Source organism: Telopea speciosissima, chromosome 5, assembly GCF_018873765.1.
Source record: "Telopea speciosissima isolate NSW1024214 ecotype Mountain lineage chromosome 5, Tspe_v1, whole genome shotgun sequence".
Lineage (NCBI taxonomy): Eukaryota > Viridiplantae > Streptophyta > Magnoliopsida > Proteales > Proteaceae > Telopea > Telopea speciosissima.
Window position 1 is genome coordinate 19,896,889 of NC_057920.1, and position 27,135 is coordinate 19,924,023.

Here is a 27,135-nt window from a genome sequence, read left to right on the forward strand (position 1 = left end):
GCGCTCAAGCCTTATCCCAAGCTCTGGAACAACTTAAAAAAAAAAGAAAGTTGTCATTCAGACCATAGTCAAACAACAAGTAAGGGATCCCATGGATGCTCATGTCAAGAGGCGGACTCCTGAGAGGTTGTTGCAGAAAGGCACAGTAAAAGTCCCCAACAGACTATAATGGAGAACCGTATAAGATCAGAGGAGGAAAGAGATAAACTTCGTTCTTACTTCACAAGGTGGGCTAATGAAAGCAGTGTTCCATTCAATGCCTTGAAGCTAAGAAGCTTTGAAGAGTTAGTTGAGGCAATTGGACAGTATGGGCCAGGTTTCAAGCCCCTTTCATTTCATGATTATAGGGTTCCTCTATTGAAGTCTGAGAAGGAGAAAATTGATGAAATAAAAAAGAAACACAAAATCTCTTGGAAGAAAGGGTGCACTCTCATGTCTGATGGGTGGACAGATAAGAAAGGAAGGCACTTAATTAATTTTCTTGTCAACAATACAAAGGGGACATTCTTTTTGGGGTCTGTGGATGCATCAAGTCAAATACAAGATGCGAAAATGTTATTTGAGCTCCTTGATAGTAAAATTGAGGAGATTGGAGAGGAGAATGTGGTTTAAGTGGTAACTGATAATGCTTCCAATTATGTTGCTACTAGAAGGTTATTAATGGAGAAAAGAAAGAAGTTGTATTGGACTCTATCTGCAGCTCATTGCCTAGACCTTATGATGGAGGAGATAGGCAATATAAAAACATACAGGTTTGTGATATTGAAGGGGAGAAAAATTACTAGCTTCATCTATAGGCATACTCGCCTTCTTGAAGCTATGAGGATACATACAGAGGCAGGGAAGCAAAATGTTGAAATAGTTATTTATTTCCACACCTTTCTGGAATGGTGTGCAAGATTGCTTGAGAGCATCATTGCCTCTTTTTCAAGTATCAAGGATAGTAGATGGAGATGAGAGGCCTGCATTGCCTGAAGTATTGCAATGGAAGAGGCAAAAAAAAACATAAAATCAAATTTTAAGGACATAGAAAGAAAATGGAAGAAGATTATAAAAATTATTGATAGGAGTTGGACAAGTCAGATGGAGAGACCAATATATTCGACGGCATTTCTCCTCAATCCAAGCAAATACTTTAGTGCAATTGAGAATGAATCAGATGAATCTTTAGCCAACTCCTTGATGCATAAAGCAAATGATGCCTTTAATGATATTCTTGCAATGATGGTGCCTGATACAACCTTGCAAGACAAGATCAGTGAACAATCTGCTCCTTATACTAGAAGTAATGGAAGTTTTGCAAAGGAGATGGCGATTAGACAAAAGGACAAGTTGAGTCCTAGTAAGTAATTTTCTTTTTAATTTATATTGTTTAGTTGTTTCACTTGTTTGTACTTTTGTATGTTGATTTTAATTTAATCTATATTTTTTCTTATATACATATTTATAGTCATTTGGTGGGAAAAACATGGAAGCTCTACACCTGAGCTTACAAAGCTTGCAAGGTGCTTACTTAGCCTTTGTTGCTCATCTTCTGGTTGTGAGCGCAATTGGAGCATTTTTGAGTTTATGAGTAATTGAGTCCTTTACTACTAAGTTAATTTTAATTTTTTATTTTTTGTGTAGTTTTATGAAAGAATGATTTAAGGAATAAAAGTGATATTTGCATATTGTTAATTGTTCTTCAGATTCACACCAAGAAAAGGAATAGGTTAAAGCATCAACGTTTAAATGATCTTGTCTGCATCCAGTATAACCGTCGTCTTCAAGTAAGGTTCCAAGAAAAAATGGAACAATGCAGAAATTCTAATCCACTGGTGCTTGATGATCTAGATTGGAGTAGTGAGTGGATGACTGGCGTATCAGATGATGAATTAGTTCATCCTGGGGATGATCTCACTTGGAGAACTGTATCAATAGTTTTTGGAGCATCTTCATCATTTCATTGCACCAATAGAGCAAGGAGGTCTGGACCATCAACCAGTGGAGCGGTTCCAACATTTACCTCTTATTCACGACGCAGTAGGGGGAGGGGTGAGGAGCCTTCAGATGACGAGCTGGAGTTCGGGTTGGAGTTGGAGCAAGTGGATGTGCGTGATGATGAAAATGTTGAGGATGATTTTGATTTACAAAGTAATGTTGTGGGCAATCAAGAGGAGGAAGAAGATGATTTGAATATACTTAATTGGGATTGAAATTTGAAGTAGTGTAATACTGATTAGAATTTGGATGGTTTTTTTTAGACTTTTCTTCACTTTAAGTATTTGAATGTTAAGCTTTAATGATAACTTAATTTTGGCATTTTACTATTTTAGGTTATTTTATGTTTTCTTTTATTGAGTATTGATTGACAGGGTCGCATGAGTAGAAATATAGTGGATGACCTTAGGGCCTATTGCCTAAGCACTCATTTTGGCATCATAAAGATAAGTATAATAATTTACCAACCCTTTATGCTTTATATTTAATAATTTATAATGTTGTTTCATACTTTCATATTTATATGCTATATTGCTATGATAATATGATGAACTTAATTTGTTAATTTATTTTTTTGGATGAATATCTTGCATTTGTTTGACTCTTTAATATTTATTTGACAAAGAAGTAGAATTATATAATTTTTAATATGCTATTTGTGCCAAATAAAATGGTTATATAAAAAAATAGAACATTAGAACGCCTTGTTCGCCAAGGCGACGCCTTGCGGCGGCCCGATCGCCAAGGCGCTTAGGAAGGCCCCCAAATGCTGTGGTCGCCGTGCCGCCTTGATAACTATGTACAACAGTCCTATAGAACTTTCCTTTAAGCTTTAAAGGAATGCTTCGGTCACACAGTACTCTGGATATACCTCTCCACTTCATCCATCCCACTTCAATTCTCTGTGAAACATCTCCTCTATGCATAGAACTAAAACTCGCGAGATCTCATTTTTTCCCAAGGTCGAAATGAGATGGCATACGAGTTGAAAAAGTGTAACAACTCGAGCGAGATCTTGAGAACTCGACCCAAACTCCTTTATATAAGTGTCAGATCTCAAGATCTCGGTGGGAAATCTTGGTATATAGACACCTATCTATGCAAACCTTGGTATACAGACACTTATTTATGCCTAATATCACATTTCATTTACTTAAGATATTATTCATAAATAAGCAAATACCCCTTATTTGAATCCAATAAAAATAGTTAAAAAATCAAATTCCAAAAGGAAAAAAGGTCAACCCCCCCAGTTCAAGAACAAAAACTAGATTTTTTACGGTAGGTGCAATTTTCAACTTTCTAATGCTGGGGTTTTTCTCAAATCTAAAAATTCCATAGATCTTAATATGGTAAAACATTGCTAAAAACTAAAAGTTCTATAGTTGCTAATCAGATTATGGAACAGCCTACTTCCATAATCAGATTTAAGATTTAATAATCAGATTTCAACAAAGCTTTCCAACAAATCCAAGATTCTTAAATCTGATTTATATTGAAGGAGTTATGTACCGGTCAAACTTAATTTGGTATATGCGAATGTTATCAAAATCGCTCTGAATGAAAATATTTTTTTGGACATCAAAACAAATGAATATTTTACCGTACTTACTGTTTTTAGTAATGTTTTACCATATTAAGATTTATGAAATTTTTATATTTGAGAAAAACCCCAGCATTAGAAAGTTAAAAATTGCATCTACCGCCGAAAATCCAGTTTTTGTTCTTGAACTGGGGGGGGGGGGTTGACTTTTTTTTCCTTTTGGAATTTATTTTTTAACTATTTTTATTGGATTCAAATAAGGGGTATTTGCTTATTTATGAATAATATCTTAAGTATATAAAATACAAATACAAAAGCATTTACTTAAATAATATTAGGCATAAATAAGTGTTTGTCCTGTGTCTGTCCTAGTTTTCCACTAAGTGAAACTCCTATTTAGACTTTGTTTTTGAAAAATCTGATAGTGTCATTGTATTTAAATGGCCAAAAATAGGCTGAGTACCAAGTTTCAGACCCAAACTAGGTCTAAAACCCACCAAAACTAGGTTTTGAGTTGAAAAACATATATATATGCACCAACTCGACCAAGATCTCGAGATATCTCGAGTCAAGTCGGTTTTTCCCAGGGTTGAAACCTGGTCGAGTTCCGAGTTTTAGTTCCTTGCCTCTGTCACCTTATTTATGATTGACCCCAGATATCTAAAATAGTCACTTGGCAGTATCTCTCTTTCCTCAATTCACACCATGTCAGTATCCATCATAGTGTGACTAAAATTACACATCATATACTCCGTCTTCGTTCTACTAATCTTAAAGCCGCTTGTTTCCAATGTTGATCACCATAGCTCTAACTTAGCGTTAGTCTCTGCTTTTGTCTCATCCACCAAACGATATTGTTATTAAAGAGCATACACCACGGGACTTAGTCTTGAATGCTCTTGGTTAGGTCATCCATGACAAGCGCAAAAAGATAAGGGCTTAAGGCTGATCCTTGATGTAACCTAATCATAATTCGGAATTCCTTGCCCTGACCTCCCACAGATCTCACACTAGTCACGACGCCCTCATACATAAATTTAATTACATCAACATATTTACTCGACACCCCTCTCTTCACTAGAACATGTTGGATTAAATCTCTAGGTACGTCATAAGCTTTTTCCAGGTCAATAAAGACTATATGGAGATCCTTCTTCCTATTTCTATATCTTTCCATGAGCCTCTTCAATAGGTAGAGATAGCTTCTGTCATGGATCTACATGACATAAAACCAAAATGGTTCACCGTAATATAAGCCTCTCTTCTCAAACAGGTTTCAATAACCATCTCCCGAAGTTTTATAGTATAACTCATTAGCTTTATGCTCCTATAGTTATTGCAGCTTTGAATATCATCTTTATTCTTGTCGATCGGGACTACAATGCTTCTCCTCCATTCATTTGGCATCTTCCTTGTGTTCATAATCATGTTAAGCAAATTGGTTAACCAATATACCCCATAATCTCCTAGGGTTTTCCACACTTCTATTGGAATCTCATCCGGGCCTGGTGTCTTGCCTACTTTCATCTTTCTTAAGGCTTCTTTAACTCCCGCCACACTAATCTTTCATACAAATTTATGTGTGGTGCCTTGTTGAATAATGAAATCATCCAGGTCATTTCTACTCTAACTTCTCCACTTAGTAGGTCACAAATATACTCATCCCATCTCTTCACAATGTCTTCATCCCCTACCAGCACTCTTCCATCATCACCCTTGATACACCTTACCTGATCGAAATCTCTACTCTTCATTTCTCTCATCTCAACTATCTTAGAAATAGCTTTTTCCCCTTCTTTGGTGTTTAGGTTGATATAGAGGTCCTCATATTTCTTTGGCCTAGTCATCCCCACAATCTTTCAAGCTCTGTTTATGGCATCATTATACTTCTTTGTTTCTTTAGTCCTTTGTCATGTCTTAAAACAATCTTTCTTAGTCTTAATGGCTGCTTGGACCTCATCGCTCCACCACCAAGTCTCCCTAGGGACCTGACGACTACCTTTCGCTTCCCCTAGCACATTTAGCAACCCTCTTAATACAAGTCATCATCTTGTTCCAACCTAAAATCCATAACTAATCCGTTTCTGGGATCATTATACCTCTTTGTTTCTTTAGTAATCCTTTGCCATGTCTTAAAACAATCTTTCTCAGTCTTAATGGCTGCTTGGACCTCATCGTTCCACCACCAAATCTCCCTAGGGACCTGACGACTACCCTTTCCTTCCCCTAACACATCTTTAGCAACCCTCTTAATACAAGTCATCATCTTGTTCCAACCTAAAATCCGTAACTAAACCCCATTTTTTATATCATCAAGCTCAGTCCTTTCTAGTCCAACTCCTCAACTTTTCCCAACCCTGTAGCTTAGATGAAATAATCCAACCCATTTGAAGATTTTCTGAGAAACTTAGGGGGAAAGCAAAAATATGCAAGCTGACTAGTCTTCCCAAATCTTCCATGCCTGTCCGCCTGGCTTATGTATTCCATTGGTAAAATTACAAAAATACCTCCACATCAAAATCTTCAATTCTCCCTCTGAAATCCTACAAAGTGGACATTGGAACCTCCACTAGACTAATAGGCATGAATTATAAGAAATCAACCCTGGAACTCTCTCAAAAGGTGGACGATGTTTAGAATACAATGAGAAGGTAGTATAGGGCTTGAGACTTGATCTTTGCGTCAATCTGCGACATCCCCCCCCCCCCTAAAAAAAAATCCTTTAAGAGGATCTAAGAGGATTTATAAGGAGGGAGGAGGAAACTGTTTCTTCTTGGTCCTCACACTCCCCTTCCCCATCATGCACAAATCATTTATATGAAAATTTTGAGATTACTTTATAGAAGGAATTTTCAACCCCAACCACTACCTCATCAGACATCCACCTTACGGCATTCACATTGCAGGGAAGAGCATATCAACTTTGAAGTTAGATTCAATAGGGTTGTGATTTGATCCCAACTGTACAAAACCTGACTCATCAGCTCACAAACATCCCTTGTCATCTCCTAGTGTAGCCGATCACGTAGATGCAAAGAGCATAAAAGACTTAAGGGAAACCATGTTTTGTTAGGTGTTCGTTGATGTACAAGTGTCCCGAGACACTAATTTTCATTTGATGCCTAGAGAATAAACTCAACAGAAATGACTATTACGTTGGTTGATGAGTTAGCGCCACAAGGGGCTAATGAAAATTCCATGTATGAGAGAATATATCCAACTACATGGTCCCTTAGTTTGGTGTCTTTAGGCTTCGGCCTTACTCTCTTCTGGTTGTTGTACAGTATCCGTTGTATCTCATATTTCATGGAGAAAAGCAACAAGTCTACTTCAACTCACTAAACTCCGGTCACAACATAGTTATCAAGGCGGCAAGGCGACCACGGCGTTTGAGGGCCTTGGCGATAGGGCGGCCGTAAGGCATCACCTTGGCGAACAAGGCGTTCTAGTGTTATATTTTTTTATATAACCATTTTATTTGGCACAAATAGCATATTAAAAATTATATAATTCTACTTCTTTGTCAAATAAATATTAAAGAGTCAAACCAATGCAAGATATTCATCCAAAAAAACAAATTAACAAACTAAGTTCATCATATTATCACAGCAATATAGCATATAAATATGAAAGTATGAAACAACATTATAAATTATTAAATATAAAGCATAAAGGGTTGGTAAATTATTATACTTACCTCTATGATGCCAAAATGAGTGCTTAGACAGTAGGCCTTAAGGTCATCCACTATATTTCTACTCATGTGACCTTGTCAATCAATACTCGATAAAAGAAAACATAAAATAACCTAAAATAGTAAAATGTCAAAATTAAGCAATCATTAAAGCTTAAACATTCAAATACTTAGGGTGAAGAAAAATCTAAAAAAAAACCATCCAAATTCTTATACAACTTGTTCAATACTTCAATAAGTACTTCACTACTTCAAATTTCATTCCCAATTAAGTATATTCAAATCATCTTCTTCCTCCTCTTGATTGCCCACAACATTACTTTGTAAACCAAAATCATCCTCAACATTTTCATCATCACACACATCCACTTGCTCCAACCCGAATTCCAGTTCGTCATTTGAAGACTCCTCACCCCTCCCCCTACTGCGCCGTGAATAAGAAGTAAATGCTGGAACCACTCCACTGGTTGATGGTTCAAACCTCCTTGCTCTATTGGTGCCATGAAATAATGAAGATGCTCCAAAAACTGTTGATACAGTTCTCCAAGTGAGATCATCCCCAGGATGAACTAATTCATCATCTGATACGCCAGTCATCCACTCATTACTCCAATCTAGATCATCAAGCACCAGTGGATTAAAATTTCTGTATTGTTCCTTTTTTTCTTGGAACCTTACTTGAAGACGGCGGTTATACTAGATGTAGACAAGATCATTTAAACGTTGATGCTCGTACCTATTCCTCTTCTTGGTGTGAATCTGAAGAACAATTAACAATATGCAAATATCACTTTTATTCCTTAAATCATTCTTTCATAAAACTACACAAAAAACAAAAACTTAAAATTAAAATTAACTTAGTACTAAAGTACTCAGTTACTCACAAACTCAAATATGCTCTAATTGCACTCACAACCAGAAGATGAGCAACAAAGGCCAAGTAAGTGCCTTGCAAGCTTTGTAAGCTCAGGTGTAGAGCTTCCATGTTTTTCCCACCAAACGACTATAAATATATATACATTAAAAAGAAAATTACTTAATAGGACTCAACTTGTCCCTTTGTCTAATCGTCATCTCCTTTGCAAAACTTCCATTACTTCCAGTATAAGCAGCAGATTGTTCACTGATCTTGTCTTGCAAGGTTGTATCAGGCACCATCCTTACAAGAATATCATTAAAGGCATCATTTGCTTTATGCATCGGGGAATTGGCTAAAGATTCATCTGATTCATTCTCAATTGTACTAAAGTACTTGCTTGGATTGAGGAGAAATGCAGCCAAATATATTGGTCGCTCTATCTAACTTGTCTAACGCCTATCAATAATTTTTATAATCTTCTTCCATTTTCTTTCTATGTCCTTAAAAATTTGATTTTATGTTCTTCTTTGCCTCTTCCATTGCAATATATACTTCAGGCAATGCTGGCCTCTCATCTCCATCTACTATCCTCAATACTTGAAGAAGAGGCAATGATGCTCTCAAGCAATCTTGCACACCATTCCAGAAAGGTGTGGAAATAACTATTTCAACAATTTGCTTCCCTGCCTCTGTATGTAACAACTTAGAACTCTTCCAGTGATCAAAAAGAAATAATTTTCTCAAACTATCCTTGTGCTTCAATAAGCTCTGAAGTGTTAAAAATGAAGACGCAAATCTGGTTGCTCCAGCCCTCACCAAGTCTGCTCCTCTTGTATGTACCCTCATAGCTTCAAGAAGGCGAATATGCCTATAGATGAAGCTAGTAATTTTTCTCCCCTTCAATATCACAGACCTGTATGTTTTTATATTGCCTATCTCCTACATCATAAGGTCTAGGCAATGAGCTGCACATGGAGTCCAATATAACTTCTTTCTTTTCTCCATTAATAACCTTACAGCAGCAACATAATTGGAAGCATTATCAGTGATCACTTGAACCACATTCTCCTCTCCAATCTCCTCAATTTTACTATCAAGGAGCTCAAATAACATTTTCGCATCTTGTATTTGACTTGATGCATCCACAGACCCCAAAAAGAATGTCCCCTCTGTACTGTTGACAAGAAAATTAATTAAGTGCCTTCCTTTCTTGTCTGTCCACCCATCAAACATGAGAGTGCACCCTTTCTTCCAAGAGATTTTGTGTTTCTTTTTTATTTCATCAATTTTCTCCTTCTCAGACTTCAATAGAGGAACCCTATAATCATGAAACGAAGGGGGCTTGAAACCTGGCCCATACTGTCCAATTGCCTCAACCAACTCCTCAAAGCTCCTTAGCTTCAAGGCATTGAATATTTGAATGGAACACCGCTTTCATAAGCCCACCTTGCAAAGTAAGAACAAAGTTTATCTCTTTCCTCCTCTGATCTCATACGGTTCTCCATTGTAGTCTGTTGGGGACCTTTACTGTGCCTTTCTGCAACAACCTCTTCAGGAGTCCGCCTCCTGACATGAGCATCCATGGGACCCCTTACTTGTTGTTTGACTATGGTCTGAATGACAACTTTATTTTTTTTTTTTAAGTTGTTCCAGAGCTTGGGATAAGGCTTGAACCCCCCGCCCCCCCCCCCCCAAAATCTGACTCCACATGCCCTTCTTCGGCCCCTTCCACAGGTAAAGCTTCACCATCAACATCCAAATCATCCAAATTTTCCATCCTCCTCTTCTTGTTTTTCAAAATTGCTTCTCTCATCTCTGTAACAATTGCTGCAGTTGTCTTTGTACACTTGGCTACATCTCCATAACCACCAATCAAGTGTTGCTTCAATCTTTTTAGTCCTCCCTTGGTGTCCACCCCTTAAAGGATACACTTGGCACAATTCTTGTCTTCTAAATTAGGCCAGTATCCATACTTCCACCCAGGATCATTAAACTTAGCCTTCCTTTTTGGATCCTTGAATGAATCAATCCCTGACCCCGCTGTACTTATATTTTCAGCCCCACTACTACCATCAACATTGGCCATTGTACTCTCTTTGTCTGATGTCTAGTTGTCTACAATGACAGAAAATAGAAAAAAAAATTAAAAATATCAAACTAAAAGACTAGAAGTACTACAACAGCACAAACAATATGCACCTTTTTTATGCAAAAGGTTTAATTAAAAAATATGACATCCTAGAGCATGGTTGGAGAAGTGTTGGTACAGCTTCAAGTTGCAATATATTGCCAATGTGTCTAAAAATGTGCAATCATGAAGCCACTATGGTCCAAAAAACAAACCCAAAAGGGTATAACGTAAAAATGGGGAAATCAAAATCAAGAAGAATCTACATTTAAATAAACAAGTGAGAGGCAGTGGGAGAGGGGGTGAAGATAATGAATAATTAAAAAAATTTAACGGAAAGGATAATATAGGTACAGTGGAAGAATAAAAAGCAAAGTGTTTCAGATCATTTAAAAGCATAGACAAGGACTAGAAATTCTATCCAACCATCCGAAAACAAAATAGATTTTTTATGAACAATACAATCATAAACATAAACAACTATGTTCCATCTTCCAACCCCATTGCAGCAGATCTATGAAGTATGAACAATACAATCATAAACAACAGTACTCTAAAGGATTAAAACAGGAACAAAGGGAGTACGAATTGAAGAAAGGTTTCACTCCATTCCCAAAGAAAGGCAAGACTATTGAACTTGCAAAAGAAAAAGAAGAAAACACAGAGATAACCGGAAGAAACTTAGAAAGGTAGTACTAGAAGAACTGAAACCAAAAAAAAAATCAAAACACTTACTGCAGTGCTAGCTAGAATATGTCGCCGGAGTAAAGGAAGACAGCTGGTTTCTGCTGCAAAAGGAAGAAATAGAAAGATGTGGTTAGAAAAAAAGGGTTTGGACTTTGGATATTAGAAGAAGAAAAAAAAAAAAGAAGGCATAAGTGCACAACAGTATAATACTTACCGGTGGAGGCAGGAGATGTCACCGAAAACCGGTGGGGGTGGAGGCTGGACTCTAGAGATTGAGATGTCGGTGGAGAGTGGAGAGTGAGACTAGAGAGATAAGACCGTTAAAAAGGGGTTTAGAAAATTAAAACTTGTTTAGAAGGGTAAAAAAACACGATACTTACAGACTGGAGATGTCGCTGGACGCAGGTGGAGGACCGGAGGTTGCTTCTCTCGCCGGTGGGGGTGGATGCTGGAGATGGGGGTATCGGTGGAGAGGAGAGGTTAGAACTTAGAAAGGGAAAGGGGTTTAGATTTTAGAAGGAAACGGGGAAAAAAAACACGATACTTATAGACTACAGCAGTACAGTTAGCCTCGCCGGACGCCGGTGGAGGATGGGGAATGCGAGGGAGGACTGAGAACTTGGGAAGGAGTCGAAGGAGTGAAGTCTAACTGAGAACTGAGTGACTGTCTGAGCAGCTGAGCTCTGAGTCTCTGACGGAGTCGCTGCAAGTCGTCGTCTCGCCAGATGCCGGTGGCCGATGAGGACTGAGAGGGAAGCCTTGAAGGACTGAGGTCTCAAGTCGCTGCTGCTTCTTTTCTCTTTCGGCTTTTTTTTCTTTTGATTTTGGTATGTCGTGAAGCCGGCAAAGGTGAATCGATTATTTTTTTATTTTAAGTTTAACATATGATTCCATGCTTCTCAGAGCATGGAACTAAAAATGTACAACCAATGAAATATTTCCAACTAGAATAACTTATAAATACATAAAAAAAAATTGAGCAAATTACTTAGACCTCCCCTGACCTTTTTGACAATTCAATGAACCTCCACTGCCCTTCTGACAACTACTCAGACCTCCCCTGCTTTTCAAACTGGGCTTCACTTAGCCCCAATCCGTTAGTTTTTTAACTATAGGTAACGGATAAATTAGAAAAAACTAGAAAACCTGTAAATTATAACTTTTTTACCTACTAGAAGTTACCCTATTGCCCCTTACACTCTTGCCCTTTTTTCTTCTTCTTCCTATTCTTCCTCTTCTTCTTCTTCTTCCTCCTCCTGCAAACCCACTTGCTCCCACCCCTCTGCAACCCCATCCACGCAGGTTGCAATCCCCACTCTCCTCCTGCAAACTTATTCTTCCTCTTCACCTCCTTCAATTTCAACTCCTTCATCGCCTTCTCATCCTTCGTCCCCAACCCCAACGGGTTGAAAACGGACCCCTGGGTATGCCGGTTCACCAGACCCGCTTAGATACTTCTCAAACCCAAGGAAGTATTGCTTCCCCATCGACCCTGGCTTCGCCCAGTCCTAGAATCTCCTGTGCTCTGCGAAACCCATCAGCGCCTTCTCCATCACGAACAACGTGTACAGATCTGCCCAGTAACTGTATGTCCCTGCAGGTGGTATTACCCCTGTCTGGAACCAAGGCAGTGCCGTCTCCGCCTGCAAACCCACCTGCTCCCACCCCTCTGCAACCCCGATCGAGTCGCCTTATCGCTGCAAAATTTGCAACAAGACATTCCAAACGGGTCAGGCCCTTGGAGGCCATCAGAGAATGGGAATCGAATTGGATGAATCATCCCATACCGTTCTGAAAGATTTCTGCAACCCTTTTCTGAATCACCATGGTTTAACTTTTCATCTTTAGTTTTGACATTGTTTCCTTCTTTGAATCGCTAAAATTGAAGAAAATCAAAGAAATTTCTCTCTGTTATCAAAATCCCCAACTTTTTGCTTCTTCCTGATTTCAATTTCTAGGATTTCAACAAATTCCCATAGTTGCAAAATCCCCAATTTTATTAAATAAAAATTTCCAACTTTTCCTTCTTCCTGATTCGAATTTCTATGATTTCAACAGATTCCCATAATTGCAGGGGTTAGAACTAAGGTCTAAGCATGGAAGATTATAGAACTCCAATACTGAGAACTTGATTACTAGAAAAGAGAAATTGATAATTTGAGAACCTCTGCTGAATCTGGAAGGAGTAAAAACTTTAACGGACTAGCAATGCAACTTCTTAGGTTTGGGAATGCAGATAAGGTTTTCAACGGCGAATTAATGAGATAATTTGAGAACCACTTTGTTGAGCCTTGAGGAACTATTTCCTACGCCATTAATTGAAGATATTGAAATCTCACCTAGACGAACATCTGGATCGAATCATAAAGAAACGAAATCGCCTACTCCATCGACGGGGAAGCCAAGGTTAGCAATTGTTGCAGGTGCAAAGGTTTTGATGGCTATGAGGACTGGTTCTGGTTCGGCCACTAGGGTTTTGGAGAGAAGAGTGTTGTTGCATCTGAAGCTGTGGAAGCGAAACGAGAAGGAAGAGGAGGTGGGTTTTGGAGAGAAGAGTGTTGTTGCATCTCATCTGGGTTCAAGATTTGCAGGAGGAAAAAGAAAGAAGAAGAAGAGGAGGAAGAAGAAGAAAGGGAAAAGGTTTGTTGTGTAGTCCATTTTAAGTAAGGGCATTATGGTCACATCAGGTTAATTATTAACACCGTTAACGGACTGGTGCTAAGTGAAGCTCAATTCAAAAAGTAAGGGAGGTCTGAGTAGTTGTCAGAAGGGCAGGGTAGGTTCCCTGAATTGTCAGAAAGGTCAGGGGATGTCTGAGTAATTTGCTCAAAAAAATTTTAAAACAAAAGTAAACCAAAAAATGGGCCTAAGGCGACCGCCCAGAAGAAATGGCGTCCCAAGGCGCTTAAGGCGACGCCTTGGTGTCTAAGGCGCTCACCTTTGTGTTGTACAATAAAGCGTCCAATCACCTAGCCACTGTAGAACCGCCTGGACGCCATGGCGACGCCTTGATAACTATGGGTCACAACACACCATTTAGTAATCTCCCCTCGCTTTTTCCCTTATTAGATTTAGTTAAAAACAAGAAAACTAGTTTACAAAGAAACCACACTCAATCATCTTTTGACAAAACAATTCTAAGACTCACTTCTTATTTTGAACCTAAGACAAAAAATCACTAGTTGAGTCCAAATTCAACTTTATCACCTTCCATGAAGAAAAGAGAAAATTTTAATAGAAACTCAGTGAAGTTCCTCATTACCACGATTAGAAATCCTATCAAAGACGCATAACTCTCTTAAGTAGTTTGAAATTGTAAAATCTTCATCTAAACTGGAGAGAAAAATAAAAGAAACCCTATTATCAAAATCATCCAAGAGGAGTTTTAACCTCCCAAAATAACCCGAAAATCGCAGTATAGGCCATATAATGACTCAAAACTCGACAAAATAGAAACCTAAACCCAAATATGAATTGCTTCCCTGGAGTTGATTGATTGTGGACTGACCAAAGTAAAAAAACCATTACTCAAAGCCTGAGATGTCCCCCGCATATTTGTGTTTTGGTTACACATATTTTATCTCAATTGAAGATGACAAGAGTACCATTCCTTTGTCTGGAAGCTAAGCCAGACCACATATATTTTATTAGTAGGGTCCATAACATGCAGGATTCCTGACCGCATATTTGTGTTTTTGCCCATATATATTTTTTTTCGTCTTACAAAAAAAAAATGCACCTTTTTCTTTTTCTTTTTCTTTTTTCTGCAGTCCAGTGATTGTTCCCATCGGAGTACAATATCTTCTTCTTTTCTTTCTTTTCCTTTAATAATTTGCCAAATCCATACCCACTAACAAAAAGCCATACCTAAAATGTTCCCAAATAAATACCCTCATTGCCCAAATCACTTCTTCATTATTTGAACATCCTCAACCAAAAATATTAATGGAAAAAAACACAGAGAAAAAATTCTTGTTTTACATGCATTATTTGAACCTAAACCTTAAATTTCCTTACTTCAAATTTAGGGCGCTCCCCTGTTGGCACCAAAATCTATCTTACATCAAGATCAATAAATCATTAAAGGCTATTGAATTTGCTAATGGAAGAGAAAATGATTTAAGAAAACATAGAACCAAAGCTGCCCCCAACAGCGAGTTAAAATGAATAAACGCATATTATAAGTAGAAAATTAACATAAAAAAAAAAGAGAAAAGACCAATTTGGCTCACTTACTTTTAGAGAAAGGTAAGAAATACAGTAGTACATTATAGAACAGAAAACATGATAAGTCAGAAACATCCAACCTGCTGTGTGTTAATATCCACACCAGAAAGCCAACAGCCAAATCCTGGGTGTGAATGATACCATCCTACCACCATTTCTGGTCTGCAATACCAGACCACAATATTAGCAAAGACAGCCACAAGCCAGAACTAGAAACAACATAGGACTCGGTTTTTTAATCATATCCACAGTCCACACAAGTTTCAAATAAAAAGCAAAACTCAATCGCCAACAAAGCAGTAAGAAGACATTGATGTATACAGGGTTAGAGCACCTTGTTCACATGGTCCTTTCTATCTGTACCCTCTTTTGACATTTATTTCACATGCTATCTCTTTCAATGAATTTATTTCAATTCATTATATAGGTCCCGTTGGTTTGCAGGGGAGTATGGAGAGGGATAGTTAGGAGTGGATCCCACATGGTGTTGTGGAATAACAGGACAAGGAAAGAAAAGGAGAATCACTGTAGCATCCTACCCCATTTTTGTTTGGTTGGGTGAAAATTCTATGGAGAGAGAGAGAGAGAGAGCAAGTGCGAGGGATAAGGGATAGGAGAGAGAGGTGGTGAGATGAGGGATTGTAGGAGACACCAACCACGAGACTCCTCACGAGCCTCGGTGGTCTTAGCTGAGAGAAATAGCAGGAGACACTACAGATTCTCTAGGTTCTTCACCAACCTCAAGCGCAAGAACCTGCTGTCCAAGAATTTCAAGGCACTCAGCATCAGAGCCAGGTAGGCCAGGAGGTGGCCACGCTGTAGCCCCTTCGCTCCTGTTAATCAACCAAAAAAGTGGAGATTCAAAAGTTCGACAAAGGTAGGTTATATTCTCTTTTATGACTCTTTTTATTCTGCTCTTTTCCTCCATCACTAATCCACCTACAACACCTCTCAAAGCTACAGGGAAATGCTTACGCAGAGGCGAGTGAGAGCGTGTTTGGGTGCGAGATTGGAGGTTTGACAAGCCCAACTCTGAGAAAGAGGAGGTGGAACCGTAACTACTACACCGCTGTGGCTATCTCACTGAAGCTATCCCCGGTGCCGGCAAGGGCCTCGTCAACGCCGTCAAGACCTTCAAAGAGGCAACAGCTTGAAACTCCGCATCAATCGCAACCTCAATGCCTTCGGCCACTCTAGAGGGAGACAGTGGAGCAGCCTAGTGGAAGCTGCAGATCGGGAGAATCGAGAACGCTTTAATTCGTTATGGAGTTGATCAATCGAACAAGCACTAACAGTTGCAGGGGGGATACTCTTCTTGAGATCCAAGACTAATGTCTTAATTTTATTCAACCTTCACTACCTTCCTCCATTCATGGAGGATTACATATAGGCTTAGAGCTGAGTACATGTAAGGAAGAAAAGAAAAATAAGAATCCAATATTCAATCAGCCCAATATACTCTCAATCAGAAAATAAGAATCCAATCTTCTCTTCAATCAGTCCAATATACTCTCAATAAGAAAATAAAAACCTAATCTTCTCTTCAATCAGCCCAATATACTCTTAATCAAAAAATAAAAATCCAATCTTCTCTTAAATAGAGATTCCCCGATCGGCAAGTTTGACACACTATTGGAAATTTCAGATTCAAATCTTCCATGTATAGATCGTCATCCAGTAGGAAATAATTCTATAGAAGATTCAATGCTTCAATGCTTCCATAATAAGAACCGCTTTAATTAGGAAACTAAGTGAACCAAGGTTTCCATTAAAATCCCGTTCGAATTAGGAAAGTGTATCTCCATAGCAGATCCCATACTTTCCATAATAGGAACCTTCCAATTAATGTAGGGTATTGCTGAGATGGCTGATAGGAACTTCCAACAGTAGAATTTGCAAAGCTGGCCTGCATCATTCCCTTCAGGTTGAAAAAGAGTTCGTCCTCGAACTCTTGGCCGATCAATGGTGGTCGTCGGCCACCGAGGTCGAATGGGAACCAAGCAAATTTATTGTTGTTGTCTCCTATTAAATAAAACAATATTTTCCTATCAATTTCAGATTCAACAAACATATCAAATGAGGTACTCACGGCTCGAATGAATGATGTGTTCAAATATGGATTGTTGTTGACGCTCATATTTCGAACAAATTAAGATAGAGACGTAAAATTGATAAATGCCAAGTACGGATCATCATACTTACTGATAATGTCGAACCACTTGAATGAGAGGGAATCATGGGTTGTGACATCATTTTGATGTGGGTAGAAATATTGTTGTGCTTTTGAAACGAAATCTGGGTCAAGACTTTCGAAAACTCCATGTTCATCGTCGTACTCATCTTGGTACTCGTCGAAAATTGGGGGTTTACTCAAGTCAACCTGGGTGACAAACCGATCACCATTGTTGTCGACTTGTGAAGCCGAACTAGTAATTTCCGGTTCATTGTCTTTGAAGCTCATATCCCATATTGGTAGAGTCCAATTGGGATAGCTGTGTCGATGAGTACTCCTTATTCGAATAGATTTTTTACCCTTTGAAGACGAAGAGTAAGCAGCGGATGTCTACTCATTCGGAACGGACGTTGCGAAGCTTTCCTCAAACATTCATTCTCGAGGCGAAGTTCAGCAAGTTCTTCTTGAAGTTCTTGCTGAACGCGCAAAAGTTCGTCTCTTGTATTGATATCCTCAACATGGACGGTATGACCTCCTTGTCACCTTAGTGCCATTTCCGTCTCTCGTTCTCCTCCAAAAGCTCTGATACCACCTGGAGCCATAGTTTAAAGTATCGACCGATACGATACAATACTGACCGATACCGATACGATACATACTGATACGTCTCCCTTTAAAAAAAAATGAACTGTCTCGAATTGTATCAAAATATATCAACCGATATGGGCAAATACGATACGATACGACCGATACGGGTATCGATACGTCCAGTAAAGGGTCCTGTGGGTGGTTTAATACGTATCGATATGTATCTATCGATACGGCTTGATACACACCGATACATTACCGATACATACCGATACGCACCGATACATACCGATACCATCGATACATTCCATAAAAAAGCCATTTTCACTCACAGACTCAATACAACTCCTAATCTAACAAAAAAATGAAGGAAAACTCTCAACCAAGAGTCTAAAATCTTGCATTTAATCTTGGTTTTTCACACTTTTAAACTAAAAAAACGAATCAAAGAGTGCTACAACATCATTCTTTGCATCATCCAATACTCTTTATGGCTATAGACGATTACAACATGTAAGAAACCTCATCTCTTAGAACAATTTCAATTTAATGTACTTGTTTGGTTATACATTATTCCCCATTTTAGGTTTTATGCATGGCACTTATTATATATTGCTTATTTATATTGTTTTTTGTTCCAAAAGTGTATTTCCATGTGTATTTTGATCATTTTTATGCGTAACTGTATTGTTTGATACGAATCTCCGAAACAATACAATACGATACGATACGTCTCTTAAAATCACCCAACCGATACAATACCCGATACCGATACTTTAAACCTTGCCTGGAGCAGCCTAGTGGAAGCTGCGGATCGGGAGAATCGAGAATGCTTTAATTTGTCATGGAGTTGATCAATCGAACAAGCACTAACAGTTGCAGGGGGGGATACTCTTCTTGAGATCCAAGACTAATGTCTTTATTTTATTCAACCTTCACTACCTTCCTCCATTCATGGAGGATTACATATAGGCTAAGAGCTGAGTACATGTAAGGAAGAAAAGAAAAATAAGAATCCAATCTTCAATTAGCCCAATATACTCTCAATCAGAAAATAAGAATCCAATCTTCTCTTCAATCAGTCCAACATACTCTCAATCAAAAAATAAAATCCAAACTTCTCTTCAATCAGCCAATATACTCTCAATCAGAAAATAAGAATCCAATCTTCTCTTAAATAGAAATTCCCCGATCGGCAAGTTTGACACACTGTTGGAAATTTCAGATTCAAATCTTCCATGTATGGATCGTCATCCAATAGGAAATAATTCTATAGAAGATTCAATGCTTCAATGCTTCCATAATAAGAACCACTTTAATTAGGAAACTATGTGAACCAAGGTTTCCATTAAAATCCCGTTCGAATTAGGAAAGTGTATCCCCATAGCAGATCCCATAGTTTTCATAATAGGAACCTTCTAATTAATGTAGGGTATTGCTGAGATGGCTGATAGGAACTTCCAACAATAGAAGATGCAAAGCTGACCTGCATCAGACTGCTTGAAATTTCACTGCTTTGCCTGTTGCTCTGCTCCCCTTCAAATGGATTGTATCTGCTGCCCCTCCAATAGAATGAATGAGTGATTCTATGATGGCCGGCATCTTCAATGTCTCTGGCCACTCTAGCAGGCAATTCTGTAACCTCAGGCAGCCCGTGCCTGACTTAAGGAGGACTGCGCATTTGATTCCAGAGAGAGAAAGAGTGTGTAAGAGTAGGGGATCTTTGGGCCTCCTCTAAAAATTTCAGCCCCCGTTAGACTTGCATAGAATTGAGCTGATACTTGACATGTGAGTAGGGGATCTTTGGGCCTCTAAAATTTTCTACCCCCATTAGACTTGCATATCTATCTATCTAACATAACATGTAATTTTTTTGCACAATTAGCAAATCCAGATATACTTTAAGAATGGTTCTATGAAACCATTGCAAGACAGCAACGAATTTTCACACAAGTAGCAAGCCAAACACAATGAGGTGCAAAACGAAATAAGAACTTAACAAAGAAGAAGGTAACTAATCTAGAGTACTTCCTCCGTTCCACAAAGACAATTCTCATTCCAATTATTGGCTATCCCAAATTCTTTGTCCACCCCCTTACAAAATAAAGTAGTGAGCTTTTATGAAATTTTTAACCTCTTATACTGATTAGCACATTGAGTCATTAGCAAACTTGAAGAGAGATTATATAAGTAATCAAAGGACAACATTGAAACATGAAGGGAATTTAATGCTTTAACCAGTCCAAGGTTTAGTTCGAAAACTCGAGGAAATTTTGAATTTTTCGGTAGTTTCAAAAGCACTGAAACGAAACTCTACACGAAATATGAGACTGGCAGTGTTTCAACTGAAATATCCGAATTCTGGTCATTTTGGTCATTTCTCTCATTTCGGTCTAAAAAATGCATTGTTTTGTCAAAATTTTGGTCATTTACCCCCAGAAATGACCAAGCGAAACTCATGGGGAAATCTTACCAAAAAAAAAGAAACTCATGGGGAAAAATACACTATTTCGGCAAAATTTCGCTGACTTTTCAATATTCCGCTCATCTCGATCTAACTGAAACACCGAAACGAAACAAGTTTTTGAACTATGCTTCAAGGGAATACTCCCCATAAACAGTCATAGTGGGACAAAGGATGATGTAGATCGAATAAGGCACCAGAGAAGAAGAAACACCCATCGAGACAGCCAGCATTAAAGACCCTTTTATTGCCTAGCATTGGGACAATAAATAGATCTCTTTGTTTATATGTTTCTATTTTTATTACTACTTTTTTAGTAATAGGATGTTATTTCACTACATATTAGTTTCTATTTGGAGACTTCTATTTAGTAATAGGATCTAATTCTATTCATAAGAGAAGGGGCAGCAGAATAGAACCCACAATTTTTGCTACTGAAGTTATGTTCCTGCTGCAATGTTCAATGAGAAGCAGGTGTTGTGAGAGACAGTAGGCGATCTGGTGAGAAGTTGTATAGACTGGTGAGTACGAGCTGGATGTGCTCCTACCACTACCGCATATGCTGCTGACTAAGGAGCTGGGACTGGTTAAGCAACTGGCTCCGCTCAAGCTTGCTTCTTCATCAATGTCATTGGCTCCAGTGTTGCATACAGATACAACTATCGACCCGTATGATACGGAGCAAAAGGATATAGATCCAGCCATCAGATCATGATGAGTTTTTGGAAGAATTGTTCCAACAGACATGACCTTCCATTGAAATGATCTAACTTGTGGATTGGTTGTTCAAGCTAGTTACTACTTTTGATCCAAGTTGCTATTTCTGTGTATTGCTGATTTGGAGCATATAGCCATTGGAATGAACTGATTTTTATATATGTTGTTCAGTTCATGGAGTGACATTCATGTTCTTGTGTCAATCTGCCATGTGGTTTTGGAGATATACAATTGTTTCTATTAGAGGTAGGGATGTAAACGGATCGAATTCGGTACGGTAATATCTGAATTTGAATTCGTTTAGCCAATACACTATCCGAATTGGGTTAACTATCAGTCGAATAAACAAAAATTGGGATCAAATTCAAATTCGTTTTGTAATCGGTTATCGAGATATTATCTGATCAGATCGCTTATCAAGCCACAGCGTCACTCCTAATAGAAACCCCTCTCAACATTCCGTCTTCTGTTCCCAGTGGGCTTGGAGAATAGCCCGATCTGAGAGCTTGAAGCCCTTGAGGATGCCTTGAAAATGAGGAACTCCAACTTCACACCTGCAAACGAAGCTACAACACCACTGGAAGCTGTCATTGCAGGGCAGCAGTAACGGAGCTTCAGAATCCACACCCAGAAACCCTTGCAGATGGTAAGAGAAGAAGGAACGCCGAAAGTAAGAAAAACCCTGAGAACGTGTCAATGACTCTATGGGTTGTTCAACGAATCCCGCAAGGAGGCTAAAGACGAAGCATCGGAAGATTCGAAACTCAACATCTGCAATGGCCATTACTGAAGAAGAAAAGGGAGCAACGAACATACCGCCATGGCTGAAGAAGAGAAGGGAGCAACAAATAGGGAAAAAAAATAAAAACAACAAAGAAAACCAAAGAAGACGAGAGGAATCAGAATCCTCCTCCAAATACAGGCTGTAATGGGGTCATTTTTACACTAAGGACTAGGAGTCGGGTTGTCGGAATAATTTTAAATTAAAAAAGTGCATTGAAGATGACGTGGTGTCGTGGTGCGGTAACATTGCGGGAATTACTGTCAAATGTCGATCATCATGATGTATGATTTAATAATATATTATATAATATGTATCAATCGACAATCAATACGGCAGTGTATATAAATTATAATATATTATATATAAGTTAAACAGATCAAAATATCCGATCAGAAATTGGCATATCCGAATTCGTATCCAATTAACTTTCAGATGGATACGGATAGTTCTCGGATTGTGATTTTCCGAATACGGATACTTCTAAATGGATACAAATGCGAATCGAGTTCGGATTTTCGACTATCCGTTGACATCTCTAATTAGAGGGCATACCTCAGCACAACGGTAATATTGCTCCATTGCGACTTAGTGGTTGCGTGTTTGAGTCAGGAAACACCCTCTCCACCAAGTACAGAGAAAGCTGCCTACATTATGACCTTCCCCAGACCCCGCAGGGACGAGAGCCTCGTACAATGGGTACGCCCTTTTTTACAGTTGTTTCTTCTTCTTCTTTTTTTTTTTTTTTTACCCCGAATATTATCTGGGACCCGGGCTGGCCCCTGCGAATTTTATTAGAATTTCAAAATCGATTACAAGGGGGGGACATAACCCGCCTTACCCCAAACCCAAGGTTACAAGAAACTTTGAAAAAACAACTCGCGGATTAACCGTACCCTACCCTCCCTTACAAATTCACTAGAATCGAAACACAGGCAAACCTGCTTCGTCTTCTCTAATAAAACCAATCAGATTAGGGGGTAACTCCTCCTGTGTTGCAAAAACACCCTGGGTTTTTGCAACGCAAGCCATGTTAGCCAAGCCATCAGCTACTCGATTACTTTCCCTGAAAGAGAAAATGACTTGGGCTTGAAGAGTCTCAACTAGTCGGATCACCTCCTCAAACCAGTACCAGCATTTCCATATATTGCATCTTTTCGCCGTGATGAACTGCACTACAGTCATTGAATCTGAGCACACCTGGAAACCCACCATTCCCAATCTTTCACAATGGCGCAGACCATCTAACATCGCCCTCATTTCCGCTTCAATGTTGGTACAATTGCCATAAAATTTTGAGAATGCTACCACCATACGTCCCTCATGATTGCGAATAATACCCCCTCCCCCACCCGGTCCTGGGTTGCCTTTACTGGCTCCATCCACATTCAGTTTCACCCCTCTGATAGGAGGGCACCAGTACACCAGACAAGGAACCCTGAGCTTCGGTCTGGGAGCCCGAACTCTAAGGACTTGAACTGCTAGGTCTTCTCTAACATTGGTGTCCCTTGTAGGGAAACTGGGCAATTGAATTTCCTGCATCCATTTACAAATCCTTGCAATGATCATATTAGAAGACCGCCCCCCATTCCCATGCCTTCTATTATTTCGTTGCTTCCATAATTCCGAAATAATAAAGGACGGCATCACCCCTATAACAAATCCCACCACCCTAGTAAAGGAACCGCAAGAATGCCAAAAACAGATTCTCGCCCTTGCTCCCTGAGTTGGAATCAGCTAAACATTCAAGAGCCTAGAAAAATACCTCCACACCTTCGTAGCAACGGTGCCACACACCAGCACATGATCGACTGTTTCCTACCTGGGATACTGACAGCATACACATTTCGATGCCATGGGTACCCCCATTCGCATTACTGAGTCATCCGTTGCAATACTTCCCACCAGCACCTGCCAAGAAAAAAAACCAATTTTTGTGGGAACCGAACCATTCCAGATCCACCGCACAAGCTGCACAGGATCGTCCCTCACTCAAATCGAGGCCCACGCCGATTTTAGAGTAAAAATCCCATCTTCTGCTGGGGTCCAGACTAATCCTCTCTTACTGACAGACGTATATTGCTATTGACAACCCTTTCCAGCACCCTGTTACTATCAATTCAAAGAATAACATCCTCATTCCATTGCCCCCTATCCTGCAAGACGTCCTTAATTCGCAGCTCAGTGTTGACATGTATTGCCCCATCCACATAGTCTATTAGCGGACCCTCACCACTCCAGTTGTCCAACCAGAAATTCACATTTCCTTGCCCGACTAACCAGACCGAGTTTTCCAATAAGTGATCCTTTAGAGCCAAAGCCATCCTCCAAGTTTTAGTGCCTGATGCAGGGTACTGCCCAAAAACAATGTGATCCCCTTTCAAGTACTTAGCCTTAAAGAATCTAGTCCACATGGATGACTCAGTAAGCGCCCTCCAAAGCCCTTTAAGTCTCATGGCTACACTCACCTCCATTAGAGATCTGATCCCCAGGCCCCCCTCCTCTACAGGTCTGCACACTTTACTCCAGCTAGCCCAGTGCCTTTTATTTCCAAACTCCGATTCCCTCCAGAGAAAATTGGCACACAAAGTGTAAAACCGCTGCACAACAGTACGTGGGATATCCATGCAAGCAATAATGTGAATAGGGAGAGAATTGACTAAAATTTCGAATCCATTCGTTGAACAACCCATAGATAATTTTCTGATTCTAAAATTTCCTTTCTATTTTCATTGATAATTGACTTGGAATCCATCCGTTGGATCTTCATCCTACTTTGAGGGATTGAAGAACTGCTAGTTACCTACAACTGGTCTGAATTTGGGGATAATCTGACCCTTAGATTGGGGGTTATATGTGGTGTTTAATCTGCTGGTTATGAGTCATCCAATTCTGTTGCAGGTAGGATTCTGAAATCTATCACGACATTAGATTGAATCCATCAGAGGGAGCGGTGTCTTGCAGAAAATTAAGGAGAAAAAGGAATAAGAGATGAGGGATTACTCTCCATAAATAGCGGCAGTGTTTGACTATTAAACCCCAACGGTAGGGAACTGTTCATCCACCTTCCCCCCCCCCCCCGGGCATCAAAAAAAAATTAGAGAACTGTTCTCTGAACCAGAAACAAAACCGAACCATAAGCTGAGTTTAAAATCCTGATCACATGCATATTTCTGCTTCAAAAATAGGATGCCTTATTTCAATACCTAGGCAAACCCAAAATACACACTAAGAAGATTTCTAATTGGATTTTCCTTCATAACAATAGTCCGGGTAACTTATGCTAATCAAACTTGGAGAGAAGGAAACCGACTTACTTATATTACAATTACCCAAGAACTTAATCCAAAGTAAACTTAGACGACCAAGCCCTGATTTGAGTAAAGACCATATCTATTTATTATAAGTACTTACCACCAATAGTAAAATTCAGGAACTACTATAAAAAGTAAACCTCATATTACTAAAAATAGTAAATTAACATTATAGTAAGACAGTATGGAGTGTGAGTCCAAAAAGCCAAGAATAATGGTGATCTATAATGGATAAGGTAGACTTATTTATCCATCATAGGAATTGTACCATCTACCTTAATGCTTCTATTGCCACATTTGATAGGAATCAAGATATCCACCTAAAATTGTGGAATTTGATTTCTATTAAGATACAGGAATTAGTTCCTTCGATGGGAATCTAATCTGCTAGCTCATCCAAGAAATTAAATGCAAAACATACAAAATTGAGCCTAAAGATACTATTGCATCAGAAACTTTCAAAGACAGTTTTGTAAGAACATTTTCCATTCCAAATGTATCCCATGCGTAGTACATGAATTCTATTCCCAAAGAGGGGGTGGGAGAGACCTATGAAAGTCTCTGTCTACTCTTCGTTCAGTCCTTAACTCCTTTTGCTCTTCATTTCTCCATCGAAAATCATAGAAACTATCTGCGATTCACACAGATCTCATCCGTAAGCAGGCTACAATTGGTCAAACAAGCCAGCTCAAGCCTTATATCAGTCTCGTCAAACTAAGCTCAGGAAGAACAGTACGATAACTAAACCTACAAAATGTAATTTCATTCAGCCAATGGACTCACGGATGTATATCCATTCTTAAATACCATGTCAGTTGATTGCCAAATGATCAAAAATTAAAATTGGCTAACCAGCAGGAGCAATGTGATCTTTCCAATTAACAAAGCAGTACACCAAAAATTAATAACACTCAGAAGTTCATGAAACAATAATTCTACACTATAATGAACATAAATCATCCATCCATAAACATTGAAAGTACAAAGAAACAAGTAAGGTAAATAAACACCTGCCAGTCTGCTTGAGCATGTCAAGCATGTTAGTCTGGAAGACATGATCAACGGCTTCGACACTGACGCCAGTACCACTCTGGGGCATCGCGAAAACATCGACAACACGGACCGTGTACTCATCTACAAACTCACCCAGCATCAATCCCATCACTTCCATGGGAACCCCAGCTCTACCTGTTCTCATCCCACACAAATCCAGGCAACATACAATTTTTTTTAAAAATGAAAAAGAAAATCTGATTAGGGTTCCTAATTGATGGTGTTTGTTTGTTCAATTCTGATTTGAGAAAAAGCCATTAATTGTATAAGGAAGATGGCTGACCGTGTTTAAGCATCTTGAGAAGGGCAAGGGAAGATATGTAGACCTGCTCCGATGAATCGAGCAGCGGTGAGTCCGGAGATGGGTGTCCCACTCCCAGCCCTCCTCCGGCTCCCGCGAACATCCTATGTATTCTCTCCATTCTTTTGATTTCTCCACTCTCTGCCTCTGTCTCTGTCTCCGGCGAATCTTAAAGACGTAAACTTTCCTTCTCGAGCGATTCCTGCACTCCTGCGGTGAGCGCCACGAATAGCCAATTTGTCTCGATGAGCGCCGCCGCCTTTACTTTACTTGTTTTTTTTTTTTTTTTTTGTTTTTTTTATCAGAAAAACAAAATATTAATTTTATTTTTTTTTGGGTAAAGGAAACAAAATATTAATTAATTAAGAAAAAGAGATATGAAAGTACATCATTAATGTGCATACATTTCCCTAATATAATAAGTCTTAGCTGCTACTGATAGATGATGAGCTAAAAGACTAATCTAATATTTTGTTTCAAGTAGAAACACATTCAAAAAGTTCAATCATAGTAGTAGTAATGACTCAAAGATAGGTAAACAATTCTCATGATTAGTTTTATTAATTTAATGATTCACAATCCATTCAGATAGTGATGTAATGAAGATCTAATTGTTTGGCCTTTTG

The 27,135-nt window shown here is 38.9% G+C and overlaps 1 protein-coding gene across 1 annotated transcript in view; it reads right to left on the minus strand.

Moving 5' to 3' along the window:
• LOC122662616 (26S proteasome non-ATPase regulatory subunit 14 homolog) overlaps positions 1-26,659 on the minus strand; it is a 31,899-nt gene extending 5,240 nt beyond the window's left edge. The window contains exons 1-3 of the mRNA XM_043858300.1: positions 26,492-26,659; positions 26,166-26,343; positions 15,199-15,280 (exon numbers count right to left, since the gene is read on the minus strand). Coding sequence (XP_043714235.1) covers positions 15,199-15,280; positions 26,166-26,343; positions 26,492-26,630 — 399 coding nt within the window. The 5' untranslated portion in view covers positions 26,631-26,659. The remainder of the gene's footprint in view (positions 1-15,198; positions 15,281-26,165; positions 26,344-26,491) is intronic.
• Between the last annotated feature and the right edge of the window lie 476 nt (positions 26,660-27,135).